Below are 27,983 nucleotides of genomic sequence, written 5' to 3'. Positions count from 1 at the left end.
CTAGGCTATATCATTGCAAACATTGTTCTTATTCTATGGATGGACCTAATTCTGCCCTTAGAGCATCATTAACCTACACTTTTCAGTTATCCATACAAGGTAAAAAAAAAGAAAGAAAATTATTATACTTACAAGGACCACTTAATTGAAGACAATGTCTTGTCACGTCACTTTCAGCATCTGCAAGATAGTCATTGCAATCAAAATTATTCCATCAAATACATCGACCTGCTGTGGTGATATAGACCTCAGAAATGTACATTCAATGTAGAATAATATTGACTGCAACCTGACATCCAACAGCAGTTGAGACAAAAAGAAGTAGGCTACTGCACTGTACACGCGCCCCTATCCCAAGCTCTAGTCTCCTGCCACTGTCCCGACTCCCGAGTTGGAACAGTAGTGGCACTAGGGGCAGGACTGGACAGTTAGGCAAGTGACACACGGCAGGAGAGTATAGTACAGTTTTAGCTTCTACAGCTCCCCTGGCCTGAAGTTCATAACTGAAATTTCTGTTGTGAAGAGATGTGCCCGAGTTCATATCATGCTCTCTGATCACAAGTTTAGCTTCAGGTTCACTTCATAGTGCCATGAAACATTCCATCTAGCAAGCTAACAAGCTAGATCAGGTCTAAATGAAATGTCATCCCATTAATTAGTTCCACTGAAGAACAACTTAATCACAAACTCGTTGATAACGAGCACATCTGATGCCATTGCATGCATTAAGATCACGTTACTGTTCCCCCTTCATTGCATTTCGAATGTGCGTGAGCTGACTTGCTAACATTAGCTAACGCCATCAGGTTCAGCAAATAGGATTATAAATGTCATACAAACTCCTTGATAACCCCATATATTATCTAACGTTGCTCTACTACAGTAGCGTAACCAAGTGTGATATGTCTGACATTCCTTATTGACATAGGGACATTACATTTAAGCTAGCCTCCCTCCACGTCTAAGGTTAGCTTTGTAGGCTAACGTAACGTTATGCTCTGAAATTTCGGTCATAACTAAGATACAAAAATAACAGTTAAACGAGCAGCACAAACAACTCGAATAACACTACGAGTACATACTGGTAGAGTTGATATAGGAAATATATAACCATTTCAAAAAAGGTAGTGCTTTCGTTTACTTACCGCTGACAAAGTTAGGCAGACACCAATGGAAGTGAATGAGGCAAACTCCGCGAATGTCACACTTAAGAACTGTTGAGCTCTCCATAACGCGGAAGTAGCCTGAAAAAACGTCCGCCATTGTTTCCTATGGAGGTCTATGGGAGTGTCGCCACTCTGTTATATCTACCGCTCTGGTGTAGACTATACTCACGTTTTCAGCATGAGGACAACTCATGTGTAGCCTAGGCATAGGCTCCACGCAGCGACACAAACGTAAACAACAATGCAGGGAGGAGAGGCGCGTTTCCTAGATGAAAATACAGTCAGTCGGCATATTTTGAGTTTGAGTCATCTACACATGACAACATTAAGGTACGTTGTACACTCTGTGTTGGCGACATAGTGCAAGGCCTTTCTAGCTAAACATCCTGAGTTCGCATAGCGGCTCCCTGACGCACGCAACGGAGAGGGAGAGAGAGGGTGATGTGTGAGCCCGACGCGCATCCATAACAGAGCGCCCTGACTGGGCTGTTTCGCTATATCAATCGATACGTTTATAGGCGGGCTTTTATCTCTTTTCTCCCGAACTATAAGTTCAATATGGTACAGTAGCGTCAGTCAGTGCCCCCAAAAAGTAACATTTAAGACCGCATCTACGAAAGTGTATGTCTCACGAAATAATCTTGCACACTGCACTGTTAGTAACAGTGATTTTAGCATCGCCCATGGTGGATTAAATGATTGCAAAAGACTTGTCGAGGTGAGTTTAACAAGTGTAATTTCACTGGCATATTCTAAATGGCTACAGTAGAAGGATACACAAAAAGCCCAAACTACCAAAATCTTCATATTTTATTACCAGTTTCTATCTATAGGCCTTCCTTATTTAGTATAGGCCTACTGACTAGACATTATTGGACAAACATTCATCTGTAGGCTATTTCAGTATCTCAGTAGGTTAAAGTATTTTTTAGATACCTCCCTGAAATAACTTTTTGCAGGTTGTGATGTCTATAGGCCTATTGTTGATGTTACTGTTAAAATGCACTTCCAATAAAGTGAGTATTGGCAAAACCGGTTGCATTTTTATGTTGAGGTGGCGGGGGGGGGGGGGCTTAGTTTAAAAAGTAACTAAGTAATCTAACTTAGTTACTTTTAAAATTGAGTAATCAGTAAAGTAACTTTTACTTTAACTTTTAAAGTTACTTTTAAAAGGAGTAGTCAGTAATCAGTAATCGGATTACTTGTTCAAAGTAACTGTGGCAACACTGACCAAGAGCAACCTAGCGGTGAGAGCAGCACATGCCGTGTGGGCTACAGTGTGAAGCCTCATTACAGTAAGTAGAGCACTGTCAATATAGAGGTATATATGACCAAAACATGCCTAAAATGAATACATGTATGTGTGTGTGTGTGTGTGTGTGTGTGTGTGTGTCTGTGTGTCTGTCCGTCTAAAATGAATGGCCACTGTATTACATTATCATTATCATATCATGGGCAGGAAAGTCAGTCATGCTCTCAGCACATGTACTGTATGGTTTATGTGGTTGAATCAGTTTTCTCTGAATATCATAGTATTATCCAAACACCTGATTTACCTGTGTGTGTGTGTGTGTGTGTGTGTGTGTGTGTGTGTGTGTGTTATCCTGATTTACCTGCTCACTGTATCACGCATGGAGAGCATGAGTCATGAGGAGGAAATGCCCAGAGGCTGCGATAATGACAATGTCCATCTGTGTGTGTGTGTGTGTGTGTGTGTGTGTGTGTGTGTGTGTGCCACGGAGGAGACGGTGGCGGAGCGCCACGGTGTCCCTTCTTCCTCTTCCTCCTCCTCCTCCTCCTCTTCCTCTGGGCAGGCGCTGGCTGTGGCCAACTCTTCACTCTCCTCCAGGACGGGGAGGCCCGTGGAACTGCTGATCCTGCGCAAGCACAACACAAGCTGATGGACCTGTGTGTGTGTGTGTGTGTGTGTGTTTGTTCACTCTCCTCCAGGACGGGGTGGGCCGTGGCCTGCTGATCCTGCGCAAGCGCAACTGCAGCTGATGGCGATAACGCCGTCGTCCAATAACATCTCGCCCTCGGCGTCGATCATTTCGTCCTCCATCACCAAGTCAGCGGGAGAGCTGGGCGCCAGGAGCAACGGCTCTCTTTAGGAGAGGCTGGTTGCCGGGACGATGTCGGGAAGCACAGAGGGTGTCATTCAAACAAGCCTTCAGGGTGTGTTCTCCTGTTGACCACTAGATGGCAGCATAACACACACACACACACACACACACACACACACACACACACACATATTCACACACACACACACACACACACACAAGAGCTTGGAATTGAGATATTTCATTAGTAGTGCTGTTGGTACAGTGGTTAGTGTTAGTGTGTGAAATGCTCTTAGTGTTGGAAGACCTGGTGAACACTTAGAAGAGTTTGATTGCAAAGACATGTATCCATATTCATAAATACTTTATGTTGTTTTCCACAGTCAGACATATTACATAGTAAAGTAAGTAAGTAGATTTAATTTATAGAGCACATTTAAAACAGTTTCCACTGACCAAAGTGCTGTACATAGGATATGGCTAAAAATAGAGAATAAAAGCAAACAGAACAAGAAAAAATAAAAAAGTCAAGCACAGAGAAGTAAGTGAGACAAATACAAATAAAACAATAGACAAATAGACAATAGACAGCCCTAGAAAACATAAATAGCAGCAGTACAGAAATATGAAGAAGAGAGGAGAGAGATGGACAGCTAGGAAGCAGGGAAGGCCAAGGAATAAAGGTGGGTCTTTAGTCTTGATTTAAAAGTGGTGATAGTGGGAGACAATCTAACATCTGGGGGGAGGCAATTCCACAGACGTGGGGCTGCTACCGCAAAAGCTCTATCGCCTCTTTGCTTGAGGCGGGGTGCGGGCCACAGAGAGAAGACCCTTGTTTGCAGATCTAAGGGACCTGGATGCTGGGAGGGGATGGAGGAGGTCTGCAATATATGAGGGAGCCAACCCATGCAGTGCCTTATAGATGGTCAGAAGGACTTTGAAATGGATTCTATAGCTAATGGGGAGCCAGTGTAAGGAGGCCGGTACAGGGGTGATATGTTGGTATTTTTTGGTACCAGTAAGCAGCCTAGCAGCTGCATTTTGTACCAATTGCAGACGGGAGAGTTGGGACCGGGGGAGACCAAGATAGAGGGAGTTGCAATAATCTAACCGGGATGTGACAAATGCATGGATTACTGTTTCTAAGTCCTTGGGAGACAAAGAGGGTTTGAGATGGGAAATAATTCTCAGCTGATGGAAGCTACTCTTGATAACAGATACATGTTGTATCTCATTCATTTAACAAGTAAATGTAAATGTAGACTATTGACAGAATGCACAGAAATGTATTACAGTTTTTTTTGATTGCTTTGACCTGGTTGAAGAAACTGGTGACCTCTCAGTCTTCATCATCACTCTCTCAGCAGAGCAAAATACACCTCTTGCAAATGAGTTAACCCATTGTCATTGTTTTGACACACTTCCCGCACCCTTTTGCAAATCAGTTAACGCAGATGTCATTCAAGCAGTCCAAACTCCATTGCTTTAGCTGTGGTAACCAAACAGAAACTATATGTTCCCATCTCTTAGAAACTTCTTGCCCAGTATGAAATCACTGAAGCACCTGTTTGACACTGCTTCACAAAACTTTTCAATTTGCAATCAGTCTGCAGGCTTAAAAGGTGCCATGTTGTGTGTTGTAACTTGCAAGCATGGATGATCAAGTCAGTTGAGAGTGAGAGTAAGAATTGACTAGAAGATATTTTTTCTTTACAGTATTGTACAGAATTTGTATTTTTATTTTCCTTATGTCTTACACAGTGATGGATTTTACTGGATTTTTTTCTTTCATTCTATATGTGGTTTCTGTTGGAATATTTAATTTCTTAGCCACAATCTCAAAAAAAAAAGAAAAAGAATGAAGCCTGCATTCAATAACATTTGAAAAATCATTGTATATGATTCTGGATCTAGTTTTTGCAAGATAGCAAATTGGCACTGATATGTAAGCTGCTGACCAGTAATGCAGCACTGATTCACATTGAGAGCTGAATTTTGTATTTTGATGCCCCTTGTCTAATGACTGATTGGAAGCGCTTATGCACTTGTGTGCAAGTTGTGTTGTTTGAGGGCAAAATTAGCTTTTGGTCCATATTTTAAATGTTTTGGAGGAGTTAGAGCTTTTTGCAGGCAAAATGAGTCATTGTGACCATTGGTGCCACTGTTTAGGCCTTTGCGTTAAGAATTTTGAAACATGGTTTTTTGAGTCGACTACTGCGTCAAAGCAATCAAAAAAAACTGTAATATAATTACAAATGTTGCATTTTGCAACTCTACTCTTCACTTGGTCATCTTCACATCTAGCAGGTCATTGGAGATGAGAAACTGCTGTTATTGACCAGATTATGGATACAGCATTCAGGTACATGGTGAAGTTTACTGTTACCACATGTGTGTCAGTTTTGTAAGTTGACTAGGTAGACACGGTCTCACAAACTGTATATGTATATGTGTACCTAGTTCCATTCACTTCAGTGTTGTGTTCAAAGACACTTTGACACAAGGCCAGGAAGAGAGACTTTAATGTCATTACATTCACCTCTCATACAAACAGGCCTTCAGTGGAACTGCTGCTAGTCTCCTCTCAGGGTGTATTCTCCTGTTGACCACTAGATGGCACCATAACACTGCACTGTGGGCTCAGACTGACTCATTTGAATTGTACAGTGGGACCAGCTGCTGATGCTATCACATACGTGGCCAATCACATTTAGAGCAGCTGCTGATGCTATCACACATGTGGCCAATCACATTTAGAGCAGCTGCTGATGCTATCACACACGTGGCCAATAACATTTAGAGCAGCTGCTGATGCTATCACACATGTGGCCAATCACATTTAGAGCAGCTGCTGATGCTATCACACATGTGGCCAATCACATTTAGAGCAGCTGCTGATGCTATCACACACGTGGCCAATCACATTTAGAGCAGCTGCTGATGCTATCACACACGTGGCTAATCACATTTAGAGATCATATGCAATGGTGGGATTCAAATGATAAATAATAACATTTATGGAGTGAAATATTTAAACTATTAGCTTTTGACTATTAATGATCATGTTTGCACTAATATGCTAAAATGAAGTACTACCTTATATATTCAAAGAATGTTCATGGTCTTCAAAAGCAACAATTTACAAGAACATTTATTCACTGAATTAAATATAATTTTAATGTAAAAACACACAGAGAGAGAGAATGCAATTTCAACAACAGCATCAATATGGTTCAATGTACAAATTCTACTAAATATGTATTTTACAATCTGTGTGGCCTGTGTGCTGCTGCTCATGTACACCAAGACATTCTACACAAGAGATGCTGGTCTGACTGTGTGTGTGTGTGTGTGTGTGTGTGTGTGTGTGTGTGTGTGTGTGTGTGTGTGTGTGTGTGTGTGTGTGTGTGTGTGTGTGTGTGTGTGTGTGTGTGTGTGTGTGTGTGTGTGTGTGTGTGTGTGTGGGGTTGTGTGTGTGTGTGTGTGTGTGTGTGTGTGGGGGGGGGGGGGGTTGTGTGTGTGTGTGTGTGTGTGTGTGTGTGTGTGTGTGTGTCTGTGTGTGTGTGTGTGTGTGTGTGTGTGTGTGTGTGTGTGTGTGTGTGTGTATAAAAGCTCAGTTAATGAGCTCCTCAGTCATCTTCCTCCTCATCCTCGTCATTTTCAATTTTCAATTTTCAATTTAATGTCGCTTATAGAGCGCCAATTCATTACACATGTCTCATGGCGCTTTTCATCATCATCATCATCATCGTCCTCCTCTGAATAATCCAAATCCTCCCATTCATAACCTCTATCTTGCCCCCACCTGCAGGATGAAGGAGATGATGAAAAAAGAAAAAGAATGAAGCCTGCATTCAATAACATTTGAAAAATCATTGTATATGATTCTGGATCTAGTTTTTGCAAGATAGCAAATTGGCACTGATATGTAAGCTGCTGACCAGTAATGCAGCACTGATTCACATTGAGAGCTGAATTTTGTATTTTGATGCCCCTTGTCTAATGACTGATTGGAAGCGCTTATGCACTTGTGTGCAAGTTGTGTTGTTTGAGGGCAAAATTAGCTTTTGGTCCATATTTTAAATGTTTTGGAGGAGTTAGAGCTTTTTGCAGGCAAAATGAGTCATTGTGACCATTGGTGCCACTGTTTAGGCCTTTGCGTTAAGAATTTTGAAACATGGTTTTTTGAGTCGACTACTGCGTCAAAGCAATCAAAAAAAACTGTAATATAATTACAAATGTTGCATTTTGCAACTCTACTCTTCACTTGGTCATCTTCACATCTAGCAGGTCATTGGAGATGAGAAACTGCTGTTATTGACCAGATTATGGATACAGCATTCAGGTACATGGTGAAGTTTACTGTTACCACATGTGTGTCAGTTTTGTAAGTTGACTAGGTAGACACGGTCTCACAAACTGTATATGTATATGTGTACCTAGTTCCATTCACTTCAGTGTTGTGTTCAAAGACACTTTGACACAAGGCCAGGAAGAGAGACTTTAATGTCATTACATTCACCTCTCATACAAACAGGCCTTCAGTGGAACTGCTGCTAGTCTCCTCTCAGGGTGTATTCTCCTGTTGACCACTAGATGGCACCATAACACTGCACTGTGGGCTCAGACTGACTCATTTGAATTGTACAGTGGGACCAGCTGCTGATGCTATCACATACGTGGCCAATCACATTTAGAGCAGCTGCTGATGCTATCACACATGTGGCCAATCACATTTAGAGCAGCTGCTGATGCTATCACACACGTGGCCAATAACATTTAGAGCAGCTGCTGATGCTATCACACATGTGGCCAATCACATTTAGAGCAGCTGCTGATGCTATCACACATGTGGCCAATCACATTTAGAGCAGCTGCTGATGCTATCACACACGTGGCCAATCACATTTAGAGCAGCTGCTGATGCTATCACACACGTGGCTAATCACATTTAGAGATCATATGCAATGGTGGGATTCAAATGATAAATAATAACATTTATGGAGTGAAATATTTAAACTATTAGCTTTTGACTATTAATGATCATGTTTGCACTAATATGCTAAAATGAAGTACTACCTTATATATTCAAAGAATGTTCATGGTCTTCAAAAGCAACAATTTACAAGAACATTTATTCACTGAATTAAATATAATTTTAATGTAAAAACACACAGAGAGAGAGAATGCAATTTCAACAACAGCATCAATATGGTTCAATGTACAAATTCTACTAAATATGTATTTTACAATCTGTGTGGCCTGTGTGCTGCTGCTCATGTACACCAAGACATTCTACACAAGAGATGCTGGTCTGACTGTGTGTGTGTGTGTGTGTGTGTGTGTGTGTGTGTGTGTGTGTGTGTGTGTGTGTGTGTGTGTGTGTGTGTGTGTGTGTGTGTGTGTGTGTGTGTGTGTGTGTGTGTGTGTGTGTGTGTGTGTGTGTGTGTGTGTGTGTGTGTGTGTGTGTGTGGGGTTGTGTGTGTGTGTGTGTGTGTGTGTGTGTGGGGGGGGGGGGGGGTTGTGTGTGTGTGTGTGTGTGTGTGTGTGTGTGTGTCTGTGTGTGTGTGTGTGTGTGTGTGTGTGTGTGTGTGTGTGTGTGTGTGTGTATAAAAGCTCAGTTAATGAGCTCCTCAGTCATCTTCCTCCTCATCCTCGTCATTTTCAATTTTCAATTTTCAATTTAATGTCGCTTATAGAGCGCCAATTCATTACACATGTCTCATGGCGCTTTTCATCATCATCATCATCATCGTCCTCCTCTGAATAATCCAAATCCTCCCATTCATAACCTCTATCTTGCCCCCACCTGCAGGATGAAGGAGATGATCATCAATCAGTGTCCATGACAACAGGCAAACACAGTGAGGGTGGAGCTAAATAGTCCAACAGCACTGATCAGATCAGTCTAATCAGAAGCACTATTCTACTGTTCCCCCATTCCACCTGCAGGAGAAAGGAGAAGATCATCAATCAGTGACATCAATGACAAGCCTCTACCAGTGAGCCAGGCTGCATGAGAGACAGAGGCCTCTATTCTGTACCAGCAGCCATATAGTCCTTGAGCCAGAGGTGTGTGTGTGTGTGTGTGTGTGTGTGTGTAGAGGAGTGTGTGTGTAGAGGTGTGTGTGTGAGGAGAGAAGTGTGTGAGAGGAGAGGAGTGTGTGTGTAGAGGAGTGTGTGTGAGGAGAGGAGTGTGTGTGGGTAGAGGTGTGTGTGTGTGTGTCAGGGGTGGGAATTGGCAAAAGAATGACAATTTAATACTATTGCGATATTTGGGCCAAAATTCGATATTATTGCGATTCTAAACATATTGCGATACAACAAGTATTGTGATTCGATTCTGCGATTTATTGCTATTCATGTCTCTCATATCATTCAAAGGCATTACAAAAAATAAGGAAAATAACACTGTTCAACTCACTTTGTCATGGCATGGTGCATATCAAGGTCCTTACTATTTGCTTTTAGTTGAAAACCGAAATATACCCACACTTTCACAACAGGTTGTGATTGTGAAGTCATTTTTATTTGAAATTGCCATTGAATGCACAATAAAACACCACAACAAGCGCCACCTTGTGAGCGTAATATCTTGAATTTCCCATTGGGGATCAATAACGTATCTATCTATCTATCTATCTATCTATCTATCTCTCTATTTCAGCAAATTTAATGTGATCAGAGTAAACCCTGAGTAAACTTGACTCAAATTAAAGTAAAATAGATTATTCAATTTTATAATTAAGTATTGCGATACTTTGAGCTACTAGTATCGATATAATTGCATGCACAAAAATATCGCGATACTGAACAGAATCGATTTTTCCCCCACCACTAGTGTGTGTGTGAGGAGAGAGGAGTGTGTGTGTGTGTAGAGGAGTGTGTGTGTGAGGAGAGGAGTGTGTGTGTGTGTGTGAGGAGAGAGGAGTGTGTGTGAGTAGTGTGTGAGAGGAGAGAGAAGTGTGTGTGTGAGGAGAGGAGTGTGTTTGTGTGTGAGGAGAGAGGAGTGTGTGTGAGTAGAGGAGTGTGTGAGAGGAGGAGTGTGTGAGAGGAGAGAGAAGTGTGTGTGTGAGGAGAGGAGTGTGTGAGAGGAGGAGTGTGTGAGAGGAGAGAGAAGTGTGTGTGTGAGGAGAGGAGTGTGTTTGTGGGTAGAGGTGTGTGTGTGAAGAGAAGAGTGTGTGTGTGTGTGTGTGTGTGAGGAGAGGAGGGTGTGTGAGAGGATGGTGCATGTGAGGAGGGAGGAGTGTGTGCGTGAGGAGAGAGGAGTGTGTGTGTAGAGGAGTGTGTGAGGAGAGAGGAGTGTGTGTGTGTAGAGGAGTGTGTGAGAGGAGAGAGGAGTGTGTGAGAGGAGAGGAAAGTGTGTGAGGAGAGAGGAGTGTGTGTGTGTGTAGAGGAGTGTATGTGTGAGTAGTGGAGTGTGTGTGAAGAGTCGAGTGTGTGTGAGAAGGTGGCGCTGAGGAGGAGTGTATGTGTGTGTGTGTGTGTGTTTGTGTTTATGTGTGTGTGTATGTGTGTGTGAGTGTGAGTAGAGGAGTGTGTGTGTGGGTAGAGGAGGGTGTGTGAGAGGAGAGGAGTGTGTGTGAGTAGAGGAGTGTGTGAGAGAGGTTGGCGTTGAGGACGAGTGTTTGTGTGTGTGTGTGTGTGTGTGTGTGTGTGTGTGTGTGTGTGTGTGTGTGTGTGTGTGTGTGTGTGTGCTTTGGGGGTGGGGGTGATCAGACAATATCAACAGTTGTGAGGTTAACAACAGGAAAGCCAGATACTGATTGAGTTCAGTTAAAAGAGCCTAAAAGGGTTAAAAACTCACTAACCATCAGTTCAGTTGGACAACAAATGTGGATGTTCAAATCTCCTAAAATCAACAGTTTATCAGAGCAAGAGGCCACTAAGGACAGAAGATCAGAGAACTCTTGAATGTAGATATTTACTCACTCTATTTTCTCCAGTTTACAGTGTGGGTCCTCCACTAGAGCAGAGAGCTGCTCTACAGCTGATGCACTAATCCGCTTATTGGGACTCAGGTGCAGCACTCTGAGACTTGAGGAGTGTGTGGACACAGCAGAGGCCAGATAGGAACAGCCCTTATCAGTCAACCAACAGTCGAATAGTCTGAAACAGAGTTAAACATCTGAATATTTAATTGCAAAACGTTTTCGGTCCCATTCAGACCATCATGAGTGCAAACACTACATGGGGTGAAACTTGGTTGGATTAAACTTTGCTTCGGCAATATTGGTGTTCTCTTATTGACTGAACTCTATACTCACATACACACACACACACATACATATTAAACACATACTCCCGAACCCACGCACACTCACCAAGTCCACACTTTCCCTCTCCCCATGCACACCCACAAATGCCCCTCCACACACACACACACACACACACACACACACACACACACACACATATTGAAAGTATGAAAGTATGCTTACATTAGTTCCTCCAGTTTGCAGCTTTGATGACAAAGTGCAGAACATAAAAGTTCCACTCCTGAGTCCAGCAGCTTATTCTCACTCAGGTCCAGCAGTCTGAGACTTGAGGAGTGTGCGGTCAGGGCAGAGGCCAGATAGGAACAGCTTTTCTCAGTCAGATTACACCTTTTCAGCCTGCAACAGAATGAGAGACGGAATATTAAGCACCTATCTTCTACTCTCACACACACACATACTGTATACACACACACACAGACAAAAAACTCTGTCTAACCCACACACACTCACCCACAAATGCCTCCCACACTACTCTATACTACAGTATAACACACACACACACACACACACACACACACACAAAGGTATGCTCACTCTAGTTCCTCCAGTTTGCAATTTTGATGAGAAAGTGCAGAACATTCTACCACTCTCCCATACACACACACACACACTCTCTCTTTTCAACACAATATCACACACACATGCAGGCACGCAGGCGCACATATCACAGGGTGACTAAGCTGGGAAAGAACTGTGTTTAAGTTTGGGTTGGGACTGAAGGTCCGTGGGGCCACTTTTGGGTCAACATCAGGACCAACACCAACACCGCTCCCTAGTCGGGAGATTGTGTACAATTGGCTACAGGTGTGCAGCGGGAGAATCCGGTGGTGGTGATTGGTGCAGGGGTTGTGGGCTTGGCTTTTTAAAGCACAGACATTCAGTGCAAGAGACCGGACGGGGACAGGACGTGTGGCCTACAGCAGCTGAGTCGGTGGCCGTGGAAACGGAGCTTTTGGAGGCCAACCGGGAGTGGAGCTCAACTCTACGAGCTACGAACGCTACCAAGCCTGGGATAAACCACTTCTGACTACGGCGCTGTGAGATGATAGGGGGGTGAAATGGTTCAGCCCTCGCCGAGTTCAGTAGCCCTCCTACACTTGATGTTTTCCCTGAGTGACGAGCGTATTGGCTGAGAAGATAAGCACACTTGTGAATGACAGAGACATTCCCCGTGACCTCCGTTGTGTTTGCTTTCCCTCCTACTGCTTCTCTCTCTCTCCTGGCGGCCCACTCGCACCACACCCCTGGACTAAAACTGGACTAGGCTGCTTAATGTTTTGCTTGTTGCCTAAACACGGCCATAGCCATTTCCCCTGCATATTCCAACTTCCTGATGAGGAACAGCTGATTAGTAGCCTTCCACTTGCAGTGTTTTCATTGGTTGCTGTGAATGAAGTTTAGCATTACATGTGTGCTGTGCTGTGGATATAGTAACACATTTGGCTTCCTTCAGTAGCCTTTAGTGGGGGTGTAGCGGGTATTGGATGATTATATGCTTCTCACGTGTGTTGTGCTGTGAATCTAGAAAACTTCTGTATCTCAAACGGGCCTAGGCAGCGGGGAGAATGAAGCTGTGTGTAGGGTAATCAACACTCCAACACTGTTGCCCTCGCCTATGTTTTATAGCCTACCACAGAGGACTGGGGCGTGAGACGGTGGGCCAGTACTCCACACGGCCACACTGTCACACACACACACACACACACACACACATGACTGTCTTATACAAATCCACTATATGAAAGTATGCTTACTTTCACGCACGCACGCACGCACACAAGCACACACACGCACACGCAGACACACACAGAGACACACAAACACACACACACACACACACACACATCCTGTCACACACACACACACACACACACACAAAAACACACACACACAGACAGACAGACAGACACACGCACACACACACCCTGTCACACACACACTTTCCCGCTCCCCATGCACACCCACAAATGCCCATCCTGTCACTTTACTCTATACTAAATCACACACACACACACACAAACAAACAAACACTACATGAAAGTACTGTATGCTTACTTTAGTTCCTCCAGTTTGCAGTTTGGATGACAAAGTGCAGAACATAAAAGTTCCACTCCTGAGTCCAGCAGCTCATTGTCCCACAGGTCCAGCAGTCTGAGACTTGAGGAGTGTGTGGTCAGGGCAGAGGCCAGATAGGAACAGCTCTTCTCAGTCAGATTACAGCTATTCAGCCTGAAACAAGAGTGAATAAGAGATGCACCTATGTTTATTAGCACACACACACACACACATACACACACGCACGCACAACCTTTGCATTAACACCCCCCCCCCCACACACACACACACACACACACACACAAACATACACACATCCCTGTCTCACACAAATCCACTACATGAAAGTATGCTTACTGTAGTCTCTCCAGTTTGCAGTTTTGATGACAAAGTGCAGAACATAAAAGTTCCACTCCTGAGTCCAGCAGCTCATTGTAACCCAGGTCCAGCAGTCTGAGACTTGAGGAGTGTGCGGTCAGGGCAGAGGCCAGATAGGAACAGCTCTTCTCAGTCAGATCACACTCCCATAGCCTGAAACAGAATGAGAAATCGGAATATCTCTTCTACTACTCACACAATCCTTTCCATTACCCCCGCCTCTGCCCCCAACACACACACACACACACACACACAAACACACACACACACACACACACACCCTCATAAACAATCTACTCATTCCCTGTCAATTACACACACACACATACACTCTATACCCCCCATACACACACTCATATATACACACAGACAAACACATATACTCTCTCAACACAACAACACACACACACACTCAATCAGCCTGAAACAGAATGAAAGATGGAATATTAAGCACCTATTTTTATTTACAGACAGACACACACACACACACACACACACACACACACACACACACACACACACACACACACACACACACACACACACACACACACACACACACACACATACACACACACACACACACACACACACACACAAACACTACATGAAAGTACTGTATGGTTACCTTAGTTCCTCCAGTTTGCAGTTTTGATGACAAAGTGCAGAACATAAAAGTTCCACTCCTGAGTCCAGCAGCTTATTGTAACCCAGGTTCAGCTGTCTGAGACTTGAGGAGTGTGTGGTCAGAGCAGAGGCCAGATAGGAGCAGCTCTTCTCAGTCAGATTACATTTATATAGGCTGAAACAGAATGAGAGATGGAATATTAAGCACCTATGTTTATTAGCACACACACACACATACACACACACACACACACACACACACACACACACACACACACACACACACACACACACACACACACACACACACACACACACAACACACAACCTTTGCATTAACACCCCCCCCCCCAACACACACACACACACACACAAACACACACACACAAACATACACACATCCCTGTCTCACAAATCCACAACATGAAAGTATGCTTACTTTAGTTCCTTCAGTTTGCAGTTCTGATGACAAAGAGCAGAACATAAAAGTTCCACTCCTGAGTCCAGCAGCTTATTCTCACTCAGGTTCAGCAGTCTGAGACTTGAGGAGTGTGCGGTCAGGGCAGAGGCCAGATAGGAACAGCTCTTCTCCGTCAGAATACACTCCTCCAGCCTGAAACAGAATGAGAGATGGAATAAAAGCACCTATTTTTATTAGCGCGCACACACACACACACACACACACACACACATACACACACACACACACACACCCTTTGCATTAACACCCCCCCCTCCAATTAATCAAAATGTAGCTCAAGTTGTAGTGCTACACTGGGGGCATGACACACACACACACACACACACACACACACACACACACACACACACACACACACACACACACACATCCTTGTCTCACACAAATACATTACATTAAAGTATGCTTACTTCAGTTCCAAAACTTTGCCGTTTTGATGACAAAGTGCAGAACATAAAAGTTCCACTCCTGAGTCCAGCAGCTTATTCCTACTCAGGTTCAGCAGTCTGAGACTTGAGGAGTGTGTGGTCAGGGCAGAGGCCAGATAGGAACAGCTCCTCTTTGTCAGATCACAGTAACTCAACCTGAAACAGAATGAGAGATGGAATATTAAGCACCTATTTTTATTAGCACACACACACACACACACACACACCCTTTGCACTATCACGTACCCCCGCCCCTCCCCTAATTAATCAAAAGTTAGGCAATAAAGAAATATTTGTTTCGCTTTTTCAATTTTTCACTGTGTGAAAACCCAAAAACCCAAAACAATTTGTTTCATGTAGCTCGAGTTGTTGAGTTGTTGAAAGCATGAAGATGGGGGATCCTGCCTGGCAGCAACAACTAGAGCTGGTTTCCATACCGATAGCACTTGGGGACCTCAAGAAACATAGATCTATGATAACATTTCTAATTAATCTACACCTCATAAATAGCAGTTTCTTGTAGATTTACTATACCCTGATTTACAAGAAGCAGGGGCTTTACTCAGCGTGGGGTATATTTATCACCACTAGCATGTCTTTGTCTCTGATAAACACACGCACACACACACAACACACACACACACACACACACACACACACACACACACACACACACACACACACACACACACACACACACACAGACACACACACACACACACACACACATTGTACAAACACTGCGAGTTACTTACAAAGCTGATGTAACAACTGGCACCAGCCTCTGAAGAACTTCATCTGGACTGAGGAGTTCAGTCTGATCTTTCTCTGGAGTCTTTATGTACTTCTGCAGGTCAAACTCAGCCAGCTGCTCCTCTGACATCTTAAACACAAATCTCTTAGTCTTCCACTCTCCGGGTAACAGCATGTCTACATACAGAGTTCCTGAGCTCCTGTCAGTAACCTCCACTACAGCATGGTGATTCAGCTCATTCAGACAGTAGAACAGGTTGATCCTTCTGTTTGAGCTACTCTGATCTCTGATCTTCTGTTTGACATACTGGACTGTCTGCTCTGACTTATCTGATTGGCTACTGCTCTGTGGGTGAAGATGCTTTAAGAGATTCTGATTGGACGTCAGCGAGAGGCCCAGAAGGAAGCGGAGGAAAAGGTCCAGATGTCCATTCTTACTCTGTAAGGCCAGGTCCACTGCAGTCTTGTGTAGGTCATGAAGTGTTGCAGCGCCTAACAAAGCAGAGAGTTGAGAGGTTTGCTGTTGGTCAGGCATGTTTCTCTCTCTGTTGCTGAAGCAGAGGAACACATACAGAGCTGCAAGAAACTCCTGGATGCTCAGATGCACAAAGCTGAACACCTTCCCCTGGTACAGCCCAGCCTCCTCTCTGAAGATCTGAGTACACACTCCTGAGTACACTGATGCTTCTGTGACATCAATGCCACACTCACTCAAGTCTTCCTCATAGAATATCAGATTGCCTTTCTCCAGCTGTTGGAAAGCCAGTTTCCCGAGTTTGAAAATCACCTCTTCATCTGTCTCTTTTCTCTCTGTGTGCTTGACATTTTTAATGCTTGTCTGGATGATCAGGAAGTGTGTGTACATTTGAGTCAGAGTCCTTGGCATTTCAACACTCTCTGATTCTTTTGATGTCCTCTCTACAACAGTGGCTGAAATCCAGCAGAAGACTGGAATGTGGCACATGATGTAGAGGCTCCTAGATGACTTCAGGTGTGTGATGGTTCTGCTGGCCAGGTTCTCATCACTGATTCTCTTCCTGAAGTACTCCTCTTTCTGTGGGTCGTTAAATCCCCTTATTTCTGTCACCTGGTACACACTCTCATGAGGCATCTGATTGGCTGCTGCTGGTCGGGTGGTGATCCAGAGGAGAGCCGAAGGAAGCAGACCCCCCTTGATGAGGTTTGTCAGCAGCACGTCCACTGAGGCTGGCTTTGTCACATCACAACAGGTCGGGATGGAGCGGAAATCTAGAGGAAGTCGACACTCATCCAGACCATCAAAGATGAACATGACTCTGTGTGCTGAACTGGTGAAGACTCTTGGATCTTTGATTTCAGGGAAGAAGTGCTGAATAAGATCCATCAGACTGAGTTTCTTCTCCTTCATCAGGTTCAGCTCCCGGAAAGGAAGAGGAAATATGAAGTGGACATCCTCTTTGGCTTGTCCTTCAACCCAGTCTAGAATGAACTTCTGCACAGAGACGGTTTTTCCAATGCCAGCCACTCCCTTTGTCAGCACTGTTCTGATGGGTTTGTATTGTTTGGGGTTAAAGATTCTGCCATTCTTTTCTGCCTCATCTTTTCTGTGTCTTTCCTCTTCCAAGAAGCGTTCTTTTCTGTGTCTTTCCTCTTCCGGTAAGAGTTTAAAGATGTCACTGCATTTGATTGGTCTGCCTTGTGCTGCTTCTCTCCAGGATGCCCTCTCTATCTGTCTGACCTCATGTTCATCATTGACCTTTCCTCTTCCCCCCTCTGTGATGTAGAGGTCTGTGTAGATCTCATGGAGGAGTCTGGTGTCTCCCTGCTGTGGGATTCCCTCAATCAGAGACTGAAACTTCTTCTGGAGGTGAGATTTGTGGATCTGCTGCATATTAACTAGATCAAATTGGTATCTGTGTGTAAAAAATCAAAAATAAATAGGTAGACAAACACAGTCAGTAAACACATTAGTTTACACGTAAGGTTAAACGCAAGCAATCTGGCACGAGTGAGTGTTGTTGCTGAGGGCTATCAGATGGAGCAGCTACACTATCATGCCCATCTCGAGTGACAGTGTTGCTGATATCAGGTAGAGCAGCCACACTGTCTCAAGCTATGCCGTCAGTGCCAGTCAGCTACACAATAGACACTTAGCATGTTGGAAATGGGTTTTAAAGGACACAGCTGATGGTCATGTGGGTGATTTAAAAGGGGAAAGCAGAGGCTACATGTATATTACAAAGTAGCTCACACTGAATATGGCCCTACTTACATTGATACATTCATTAACAAGAACACAGAGATGAAGTGAAGGTCAACACTATAGTCTCCACTCTGAGTGAAGGTCAACACTATAGTCACCACTCTGAGTGAAGGTCTAAACTATAGTCACCACTCTGAGTAAAGGTCAACAAATAGTCACCACTCTGAGTGAAGGTCAACACTATAGTCACCACTCTGAGTGAAGGTCAACACTATAGTCACCACTCTGAGGGCCAGATGTACTAACGTTTTGCGCCCATTTCAGGCGTAACATGCGCGTATAAACATGGGGAGGATATGTATTACAGGCCGCAATGAGAGAAACGCGCAGACTGCCTGCCGTGGGAGTTGAGAATGGCTATTTGCGCTTTTCCGTGTCATGCATATTAATTAATGGACGGATCAGCTGAAAATGGGTGTAACGCGCAAGTACAGGGGAGGAGAGGTGCTAATAGCGATTGATTAAGTATTCCGCCATATGTATGAAAACAGCGCACGTCTATTTTGCGTTGAAAAACTTCCGCATTCTGAAAGCAGGTGTAATCCAAATTGCGGTTAAATGCGTCTATTAGAAAAACGTTTAGAGACAGCTGAATCAATATTCAGAGCATCAGTTTTCTTCATTGTACTATGTCAAAAGCAACCTTAACTTTTGTTTGCCTCTCTAAAATCGTATTTTCTCTTTCACGACATAGCCTACACTTCCCAATCTGTTAGACAAGCATTAAGTCATATCCTACGTGCAGTAAATAGTTCACAAGTAGACTATTTTTTTAAGTGGATTAGAACTAGCCTACTAGGCCTACTCTGTTTGTCGCAGCTCGTTGACATCTCTTTGTATCATGTATGATCGCTAAACTTTGATTCTTTTTAATGTTGCAATAATCAACTGCGCTCGTAGTTCAGCTCTACACACGCAGTTAGCGTTGAAGAGGGGGCGGGAACGGGCGGGGATGACCGCTGTTAACGTAATGAAGTGACAGCTTAGTAAATTCCGCGCAATATAGCAAAGCACAGCGTTCGCAGTCTGCGTATACAAAAACTCGCTGTTAGCGCTGTGTTAGTACATCTGGCCCTGAGTGAAGGTCTAAACTATAGTCTCCACTCTAAGTGAAGGTCAAAACTATAGTCACCACTCTGAGTGAAGGTCAACACTATAGTCACCACTCTGAGTGAAGGTCAACTCTATAGTCACCACTCTGAGTGAAGGTCTAAACTATAGTCTCCACTCTGAGTGAAGGTCAAAACTATAGTCACCACTCTGAGTGAAGGTCAACACTATAGTCTCCACTCTGAGTGAAGGTCAACACTATAGTCACCACTCCAAGTGAAGGTCAACTCTATAGTCACCACTCTGAGTGAAGGTCTAAACTATAGTCACCACTCTGAGTGAAGGTCAAAACTATAGTCACCACTCTGAGTGAAGGTCAACACTATAGTCTCCACTCTGAGTGAAGGTCAACACTATAGTCACCACTCCGAGTGAAGGTCTAAACTATAGTCACTACTCTGAGTGAAGGTCAAAACTATAGTCACCACTCTGAGTGAGGGGACAAAGAGAGGAAGTGAAGCTACATGAAGTGAGGGTACAAACACACACACATACACACACGATTGTGCCACACAAACACAGAGCTCACTGTGGATTAGACTGCGTTGGTCCACTGCTGAGTCTAGGAGGTTCCATCATGGATCCATCACTTCTCATAGACACACAGCTGGGCACTGGAGATGGGGCTCTCTGTGTCTCTGATCTGGTTAAGGAGAGAGATTTCAATCACTGTTTACAGTACATGTGAACAGTACACAAAATAGTTTACAGTAAGTTGCAAACAGTACACACAATAGTTTACAATAAATGAATAAAACAACTGATATTCAACTATAATTTAGCCAAAGCCTATTTTGGTCCTTTTGGTGATTTGTGTTTTTCGCTCATTGTGATTCTTTTCTTGTCTATGGTAACAGGCCTTTCTGGATATTGCTGTGGATCAGTGATTGCAGTAACTACACTACTACTGAGATTAATTTGCTGTATATGGTTTTGACTCTGTAGCCTTGTAGTCTTGTGTTGAAGTGTGTGTTTACTCACTTGTTCATTTATTTGTCTTGTGTCTGCTTTAACTCATTTTGTAATATCAATATCATTTGTATCATTAAAACTACTTTTACACTAGTGAAAGTAGATTTGGACTCGCGATCGCACCACATGCTTCAGGCTAAGCGCTTACATCGTGAAAATGGGTGTCCATGTACACATCAAAAGAACATTCTATCTAAATATCAGTCATTTTACTATTTGGAATATCACACACACAGAGTTATATAGTCTATATTTTCATCACTAAACCAATGACACACACACACACACACACACACACACACACACACACACACACACACACACACACACACACACACACACACACACACACACACACACACACACACACACACACACACACACACACACACACATCAGATCTAACCATGTAGTAACAGACACACACCCAAACACATATGATGATTGTGATAAAGTGTATTTACTCACTTGTTCATTTGTTTGTCTTGTGCCGGCATTAACTGATTTTGTAAAATCAATATAGTTTGTATCACTATCACAAGTACTTTTACACTAGCGAAAGTGGATTTGGACTCAGTAGCACTACACTGCTACTGTAATTCATTTGTTGTACTGTATGTGTTTTATTTATTTAAAGTTAGGGTTAGTGGTACTGCTGGTAAGAAAGGCCCACAGAAAGGCTCTCTATTACATAGAGATGTCATATGGTCAATATTTTCATCACTAAACCACGCACGTCACGCACGCATGCACGCATGCACGCACGCACGCACAGACACACACACACACACACACACACACACACACACACACACACACACACACACACACACACACACACACACACACACACACACACATCATATCTAACTATGTAGTAACAGGCACACACCTCAACACACATGACATACATGAAGACCAGAGTCATGATCTTACTGTCCAGTTGAAGAGTCTCCTCCTTTAAACTTGATGGGTGGATCCATGGACTCATCACTCTTCATGGACACACAGGTGGGTGTAGGGGAGGGAGGTCTCCTGTTAGAGCTGGTGCCCTCCATCCTAGAGAAGAAGAGGAGAACTTTCATCAGGAGAACATCCCTGTCTCTACTCACACACACAAACACACACACACACACACACACACACACACACACACACACACACACACACACACACACACACACACACACACACACACACACACACACACACACACACACACACAGGGAGCATGGAGGATTCAGAGAGAGTTGCCACAGCCGTGCTGCATTACCTGCAGCATGTTAGAGAGATGGAACTGTTCAGTGACATTAGGGCGCTTTAAATACACAGAATACTTCCCTCCATCATCACTGACAAGTGTGGAATATTTCTGCGATTGCATTCACATAGCAGCTGTGGCAACATTACGGCCAAATGACTAGGTCAACAACAAGAAAAGTTCTGTAGATAGATATGCGGACATATGAATTCAGACAGCACAACAACAACAACAAAACCCTACCGTAAAAAGTCTGTGAACATTATGGAAATACAGGTCTTTCTGAAAACGGCTTGTGTTTACCCACTTTGCTTGTCTTCTGTGGCGTAAACCGGTTTTGCAATATCAATATCCTTTATATCAATAAAAAAACACTTTTACATTCACAAAAGTGGATTTTTAGACTCAGACACACAGCACTGACCTCAGTACAGTATAAGTCACCATGCTGATCTGGAGTCAGCCCTCCTCTCCTCTGCTGCTACCAGATACACTCCCACAGACACACAGCACTGACCTCAGCACAGCATGAGTCACCAAGCTGATCTGGAGTCAGTCCTCCACTCCTCTGCTGCTACAGCTGCTGGTTCAGCTTTGCAGGAGTAGCAGGGAAGAGCTTTTTCTCAGAGCCTGATGGCTTTCACAATACAATTTCAAATTATTCAGCACCATTTACACCATAAAGACGACAGAAAGCAGAAATGGGAAAGCTTTAACCTCTGTGATTAATATCAAGAAACCCACTTTGTTGTCAACACTGTTTCTGTAAATGATAAATACTTACTGTGCGTTATGAGTGCTTCAGGGGTTTGTTGTTCAGATGCTCAGGTCCTCTCTGTTAGACGGCTTCAGTCCCAGACATTAAATCCATATTCAGATATGAAGACAACCAGCTGATCTTGCTCTGCTGTTGATAAAAACAACATTCAGAAGATATTAACCCTTTTGTGTCCTCACATGTGCACACACAGACACAAAGACGGCAACACACATAAACAGAAATAATGAGCGAGACAAAAACACACACACACACACACACACGTGTCAGGCCAGTGGTCCCCCAACTACAGCCCGTGGGCCAGGTATGGCGGGCACCTTATTTCGGGTAGCCCCCAAAACATGTCTGTGGTATATGGCATAGGCCCGCACAGAAGTATTGACACCATCAGACTATTACCTCTGTAGTTTCCCCCATTCATTCTCTATGGTGAGCTTCAACAGTACAGGTGTAATACTTTTTTAGTCGACTGGTGGTTGTTTCGGCGCTGTTTGGAGTCTGTCATTGAGAACGGAATTAAATGTATTATTATTACTGTGATTTATTATCATTATTATTATTATTATTATTATTATTATTATCATTTTTCTATTTTTCTTAGTTGATAATAATCAAAGAGTCTTCGGGTACAGGGGGAAATGGTGTTGTGGGCTGTCAGTGTGCAATATGGGTCTGGCTAATTAAGTGTGTCCACTGGATAGAGTTGTATGAGTTTATAGAATGCTGTGCGTCTCGGCTTTTCTCCGTATCTTTGCTGTGTTTTATGTTACGGCTTGAGGGTGCTAGTAAGTGGGGTCATAGCTCCCCTGTGTGGTTTAGGGCGAACTGACCTTGAGTGTAGGACATCCTAGATGCCACCCTTGTCCCCCAACAGACTGTCTGCTATGTTTTTAGATGAAGAGTGCTAAATAAACTTTGTTTGTATTTTCATAAATCTTGCCTCCTTGTGGTGTGTGTGTATCTGGGATCTTTGTCGGGTGTGGTGCCTGGCGGGCGACACATACATGTTTACATAATAATTATTATTTACACATGGGCAAGATTCATGTTAGAATGTTTAGGTATGACTAACTTTGTTTTAGGATTTGACTCTGAGATGGTTCGAGAAAGCCAAGCACCGAACATCTTTTGCAGAGCAATCACGACTGTTAGACTCTGTTCAGTTTTACTGTCTGAGATTTAGCTTGTGTTCTGTTATCTTTTGATTGTACTACAGTATCTACAAAAATCATCATCTAAGCTGCCATCTATTCTGATCCAGCTGTCAAGCTTAATTGACCATCTTCAATTCAGACATTAGAACTAAAACACAATAAATCATATCTTATATAAATAATAAACAAATATTGCCTGAGTAGTAGAGGGGAACATTATTATCTGCAGTAAGCAAGACTACAGGTAACTCTACAAATCAGTCAAACCAGTGCAGCGTAACTCACCCATGTTACTCCTCCTTCAGCTGCCACTCCCTCATGACTCAATAACACAAACATGAGATCATCAGCATAACCACCACAGTGCCATGACCCTATAGCTCAACAGAAATACTCAACATTAATACACTTACATTACTCCATAACACAAACATGAGATCATCAGCATAACCACCACAGTGCCATGAGCCTATAGCTCAACTGAAGCACTCACATTAATACACTTACATTACTCCATAACACAAACATGAGATCATCAGCATAACCATCACAGTGCCATGAGCCTACAGCTCAACAGAAGTACTCAATTTTAATACACTTACATTACTCCATAACACACACATGAGATCATCAGCATGATCATCACAGTGCCATGAGCCTATAGCTCAACAGCAGTACTCAACATTAATACACTTACATCTCTGTACACAATGGGCAACTTCAACAGCCCAAACTGGACACTACAAAGTCCATGTAGGCTGATATGAATGGGGAGGCACATAGGACACAAAGTCCATATAGGCACATATGATATGAATGGGGAGGCACATAGGACGCAAAGTCCATGTAGACCCATACGAGTGGGGAGGCACATAGGACACAAAGTCCATGTAGGCCCATATGAGTGGGGAGGCACATACTGTAGGACACAAAGTCTTGAATTTACCCTTGGGGATCAATAAAGTATCTATCTATCTATCTATCTAAGTCCATGTAGGCACATATGAATGGGGAGGCACATAGGACACAAAGTCCATGTAGGCCCATATGAGTGGGGAGGCACATAAGGAACAAAGTCCATGTAGGCACATATGAATGGGGAGGCACATAGGACACAAAGTCCATGTAGGCCCATGTGAATGGGGAGGCACATACTGTAGGAAGGGCGGATAATATTTACTGGAGACTACGGCCATATTGGAGTGCTGTGTCTCCTCATTAGAAAGTCTATACGTTAATACACATAAATTACAGTGTGTGAAAACCATGTTTCTTTTTCAAATAGTCAAGGCACCTGCTAGTTACCAGTTTCATACAGTAGATCGGACAGACAGATCCGACTGACAGACAGACCAATGCAATTTAACAGCCTTAACAACAAAAGCACAACAATAGATTTCTTTTAAGCATTTTTTACAACACTCAAAGCGCTTCACAGTGAAGGAGGAACCTCACTAACCACCAATGATTCATATCAACACTAGAACTCCACATTATTATAAGCACATGCAGCAACTTCTCACTAAATGAGGAATAAAACTGTGTGGATCAAATACATGTTTAATGGGTTTGTTTCCATGTGTGCTACTTGCTACTGTACTTGTTTTTATTTTTGTATATTTACATACAATATATTTATATTTTATCTGTGCTTTCTGTGGGACTGCAGATGTAAACTAGCCTAAGGCTAACTCTGGTGCAATGCATCAAATGTTCGAATTTATGTTTCACAGTTTTTGCCCGTTGCTTGAACACTATAGACCCATGCTTAGACTAAAGTAGCACAACTTGAAGTTTTGTTGCACTCTAGTTGCAATTCTGCAACACACTTACTCCTTTATGCAACACATTTGGTCCTGCATACTACTCTCTATGTCATACAGACACTTTGTTCAAAAATGAAATCTCAGAGCACCATCTGTTAAACACATGTATCCAAAATACAAAACACATCGGATTGCAAACTCTCAAATACACACTTGAGGGCACTTACTTGCAAAACTGAACACCAATCAGCCAGCTACAAAAAGCCCTCAGTTTACCCATTGTGAATGGTGATGTAAATAGTATATTTCCCAAGCAAATATGTTTTAAATAAAGTAGACTAGTGTGTTCCTCCTGATCTGAAAGTGTATGCATATGATACAAGTGTGTTTCATTTTGTCACCAGAGTTATATTTTGACAAAGGATTGTTAGGTTTTGAGCAGAGTTTAGGTACTGATAGTAGAGTTTCGGGGGGGGGCTTAGAACACCATTTACAACATAAAGACAGGCGGATAACACACAGAAACAGGAAAGACCCACAGCATTAAAAACAGGCTTAAACTCTATGATTAATATTTACACAAGAATCACACTTGATCGCACTAGAGTGGTTGTCTCTGTAAATGGTAAACAAACACTCTAGTGTTTAATGAGTTTGTTTTTCTGATATCCATTTCCTGGAAGCTCAGGCGCTCTCTGTGTGCAACTGGTGAGACTGCTTTAATTCCAGAGATGTTGACAGATGCAGTTCTTCACCCGTCATGCCAATTACCATGATGCACTCATAAGGCCGACGCCCATTGGCAGCGACATTTGGCCTATAGAGACTTGTCTAATGTGCGCTCTGATACACACCGACTTGACCTGGTAATTCACTTGCATTCACCGCCCAAGAGCATGCAAAACTATTTCAATTAGAGGAAACTAAGGCCACTAAACTACATCTGCACAGTGACAAAATACAACAGCCAGAACATGACTACATGAATCCACTTAAGGCTGAACACAACAGTCAATTTGACTCAATACATTAATCAACATACATCACAGTGTATGTCATAGGCATACCATGTTTACTTTTAAAGATAGCTGATTCATAGCCCCCCCCCCCCCCCCCCCCCCCCCCCCCCAGAGTGTGTATGATGAATACAATATAATTCAGATTATTAACACATTGCATACTGCACCATTCACATTCACAGCATAAATACACACAGATAACACACATAAACAGGGGAGGCCAATGCCACCAAAACAGCCATAAACCTGTATGATCAACATTAGACACCCACATTAATGTAAACACAACAACTTCTCACTAAATTATGAATAAATAGCCGGGTAAAATAAACTTACTGTACGCTGCTTTATCAGTGCTTCATGAGTTCGGTTTTCTGTTGTTCTATTTCCTTGTGCTCTCTGTGGGCAACTGGTTAGACCGCTTCAGTCCCAGATATTAAATCTATGTTCAGAGAGCCAAGAAAACAAGTTGATCTGGTTCTGTTGCTGATGATAACATTAAGGAGACATTAACCCTTTTGTTCCTCTCCATGGTACATAATCAGTAATCAGTGTGTAAGCTGAAATGCACAAAAACATCATGGATTGTAATATTATTCTAAATTGAGACATTTTTGTTGAGAAGAAAGACAAAGACAAACTGTAGATGCATCATCTTTGTATCTAGTATCTAAGAACCTCCAAACAAATCACAGCTTTCCTCTTTCCCTTAATCCTAACCAGTCTGGTGCTGAAATGGCTGTTATCTTAAAATGAAGCTTTAAAATATGCCAGAGTAGCTGCTCAGGCCTCCTCAGTTATTCAGTGTTTGACCTATCAGCTGCTTTAGAGACAGTCAATCACCACATCTTACTATCTATACATACAGACGGCATCTTGTCATAATCGTGGTTACCGCCCCCAGTTACCGTGTTAACCATGGCTGAAACAACCCCCGTGGGGGAAAACATTTGTGTTCTGCTAGCGATTTAGCCCATTGACTTTCATGTGTGATGTTAGCATGTTTTCCCCCACAGAGGGGGCGGCAACCTTCTAACCGTCTGTATCTATGCTCTCATACATGGGCATTACAAGCAGTGCTGTGCTCAAAAACACTTAGACACACCCTAAAATATGTTTTTTTTAGCCATGGTTGATTGGTTGCAGCAGTGCTGCACTCCTCCAAATTTCAGAACGTCTCACCCATTTTGAAAGCCTTTTTCAGAAATGTGAAGTGGGTGGAGTTATGGGGTGAAGTGACTCTTTAATGCCATTACATTCATCTCTCATATAAAAAAGCCTTCAGTGGAACTGCTGCTGGTCTCCTCTCAGGATGTGCTCTCCTATTGGCCTTCTCCATTTAAATCCATTTAAGAAAGATAAGTGAAGTCAGTCAAGATATTTTCAAGTCTTGATCTGAGTGCTTGTGGTCAGTGGGGAACGCCCACAGACATTTACAGTACACACAGGCA

General features: G+C 43.1%; 1 protein-coding gene across 7 annotated transcripts; it reads right to left on the bottom strand.

Moving 5' to 3' along the window:
• Positions 1-7,719: 7,719 nt before the first annotated feature.
• Positions 7,720-26,944, bottom strand: LOC134082769 (NACHT, LRR and PYD domains-containing protein 12-like). Of its 7 annotated transcripts, none has more exons than XM_062538770.1 (15): positions 26,869-26,944; positions 24,033-24,121; positions 22,600-22,722; positions 21,828-22,452; positions 21,491-21,613; positions 20,112-20,225; positions 16,233-18,122; positions 15,460-15,633; positions 15,008-15,181; positions 14,570-14,743; positions 13,921-14,094; positions 13,564-13,737; positions 11,671-11,844; positions 11,162-11,338; positions 7,720-9,038 (listed from the first exon to the last, which is right to left on the bottom strand). In XM_062538770.1, exons 4-15 carry the CDS (start codon positions 21,863-21,865, stop codon positions 8,894-8,896), a joined length of 3,531 nt encoding a protein of 1,176 aa, XP_062394754.1. In that variant the 5' UTR covers positions 21,866-22,452; positions 22,600-22,722; positions 24,033-24,121; positions 26,869-26,944; the 3' UTR covers positions 7,720-8,893. The 7 variants fall into 7 exon arrangements, with proteins under 7 accessions (XP_062394754.1, XP_062394995.1, XP_062395072.1 ...); XM_062539011.1 differs by having other exon boundaries at positions 22,240-22,452; XM_062539088.1 differs by having other exon boundaries at positions 22,333-22,452.
• Between the last annotated feature and the right edge of the window lie 1,039 nt (positions 26,945-27,983).

Source organism: Sardina pilchardus, chromosome 1, assembly GCF_963854185.1.
Source record: "Sardina pilchardus chromosome 1, fSarPil1.1, whole genome shotgun sequence".
Classification (NCBI taxonomy): Eukaryota; Metazoa; Chordata; class Actinopteri; order Clupeiformes; family Clupeidae; genus Sardina; species Sardina pilchardus.
Note: the sequence above shows the minus strand (reverse complement) of the source record. Positions and strands in the feature narration are given on the sequence as shown.

Excerpts from the sequence above, each read along its gene's own strand:
- LOC134082769 (XM_062538770.1), bottom strand. The coding sequence starts at position 21,865 with ATGTCACTGAACAGTTCCATCTCTCTAACATGCTGCAG. Across the intron at positions 21,614-21,827 it reads ATCTCTCTAACATGCTGCAG|GATGGAGGGCACCAGCTCTA; the intron begins GTAATGCAGCAC and ends CTTCTTCTCTAG. Across the intron at positions 18,123-20,111 it reads CCAACGCAGTCTAATCCACA|ATACCAATTTGATCTAGTTA; the intron begins GTGAGCTCTGTG and ends TTTTACACACAG.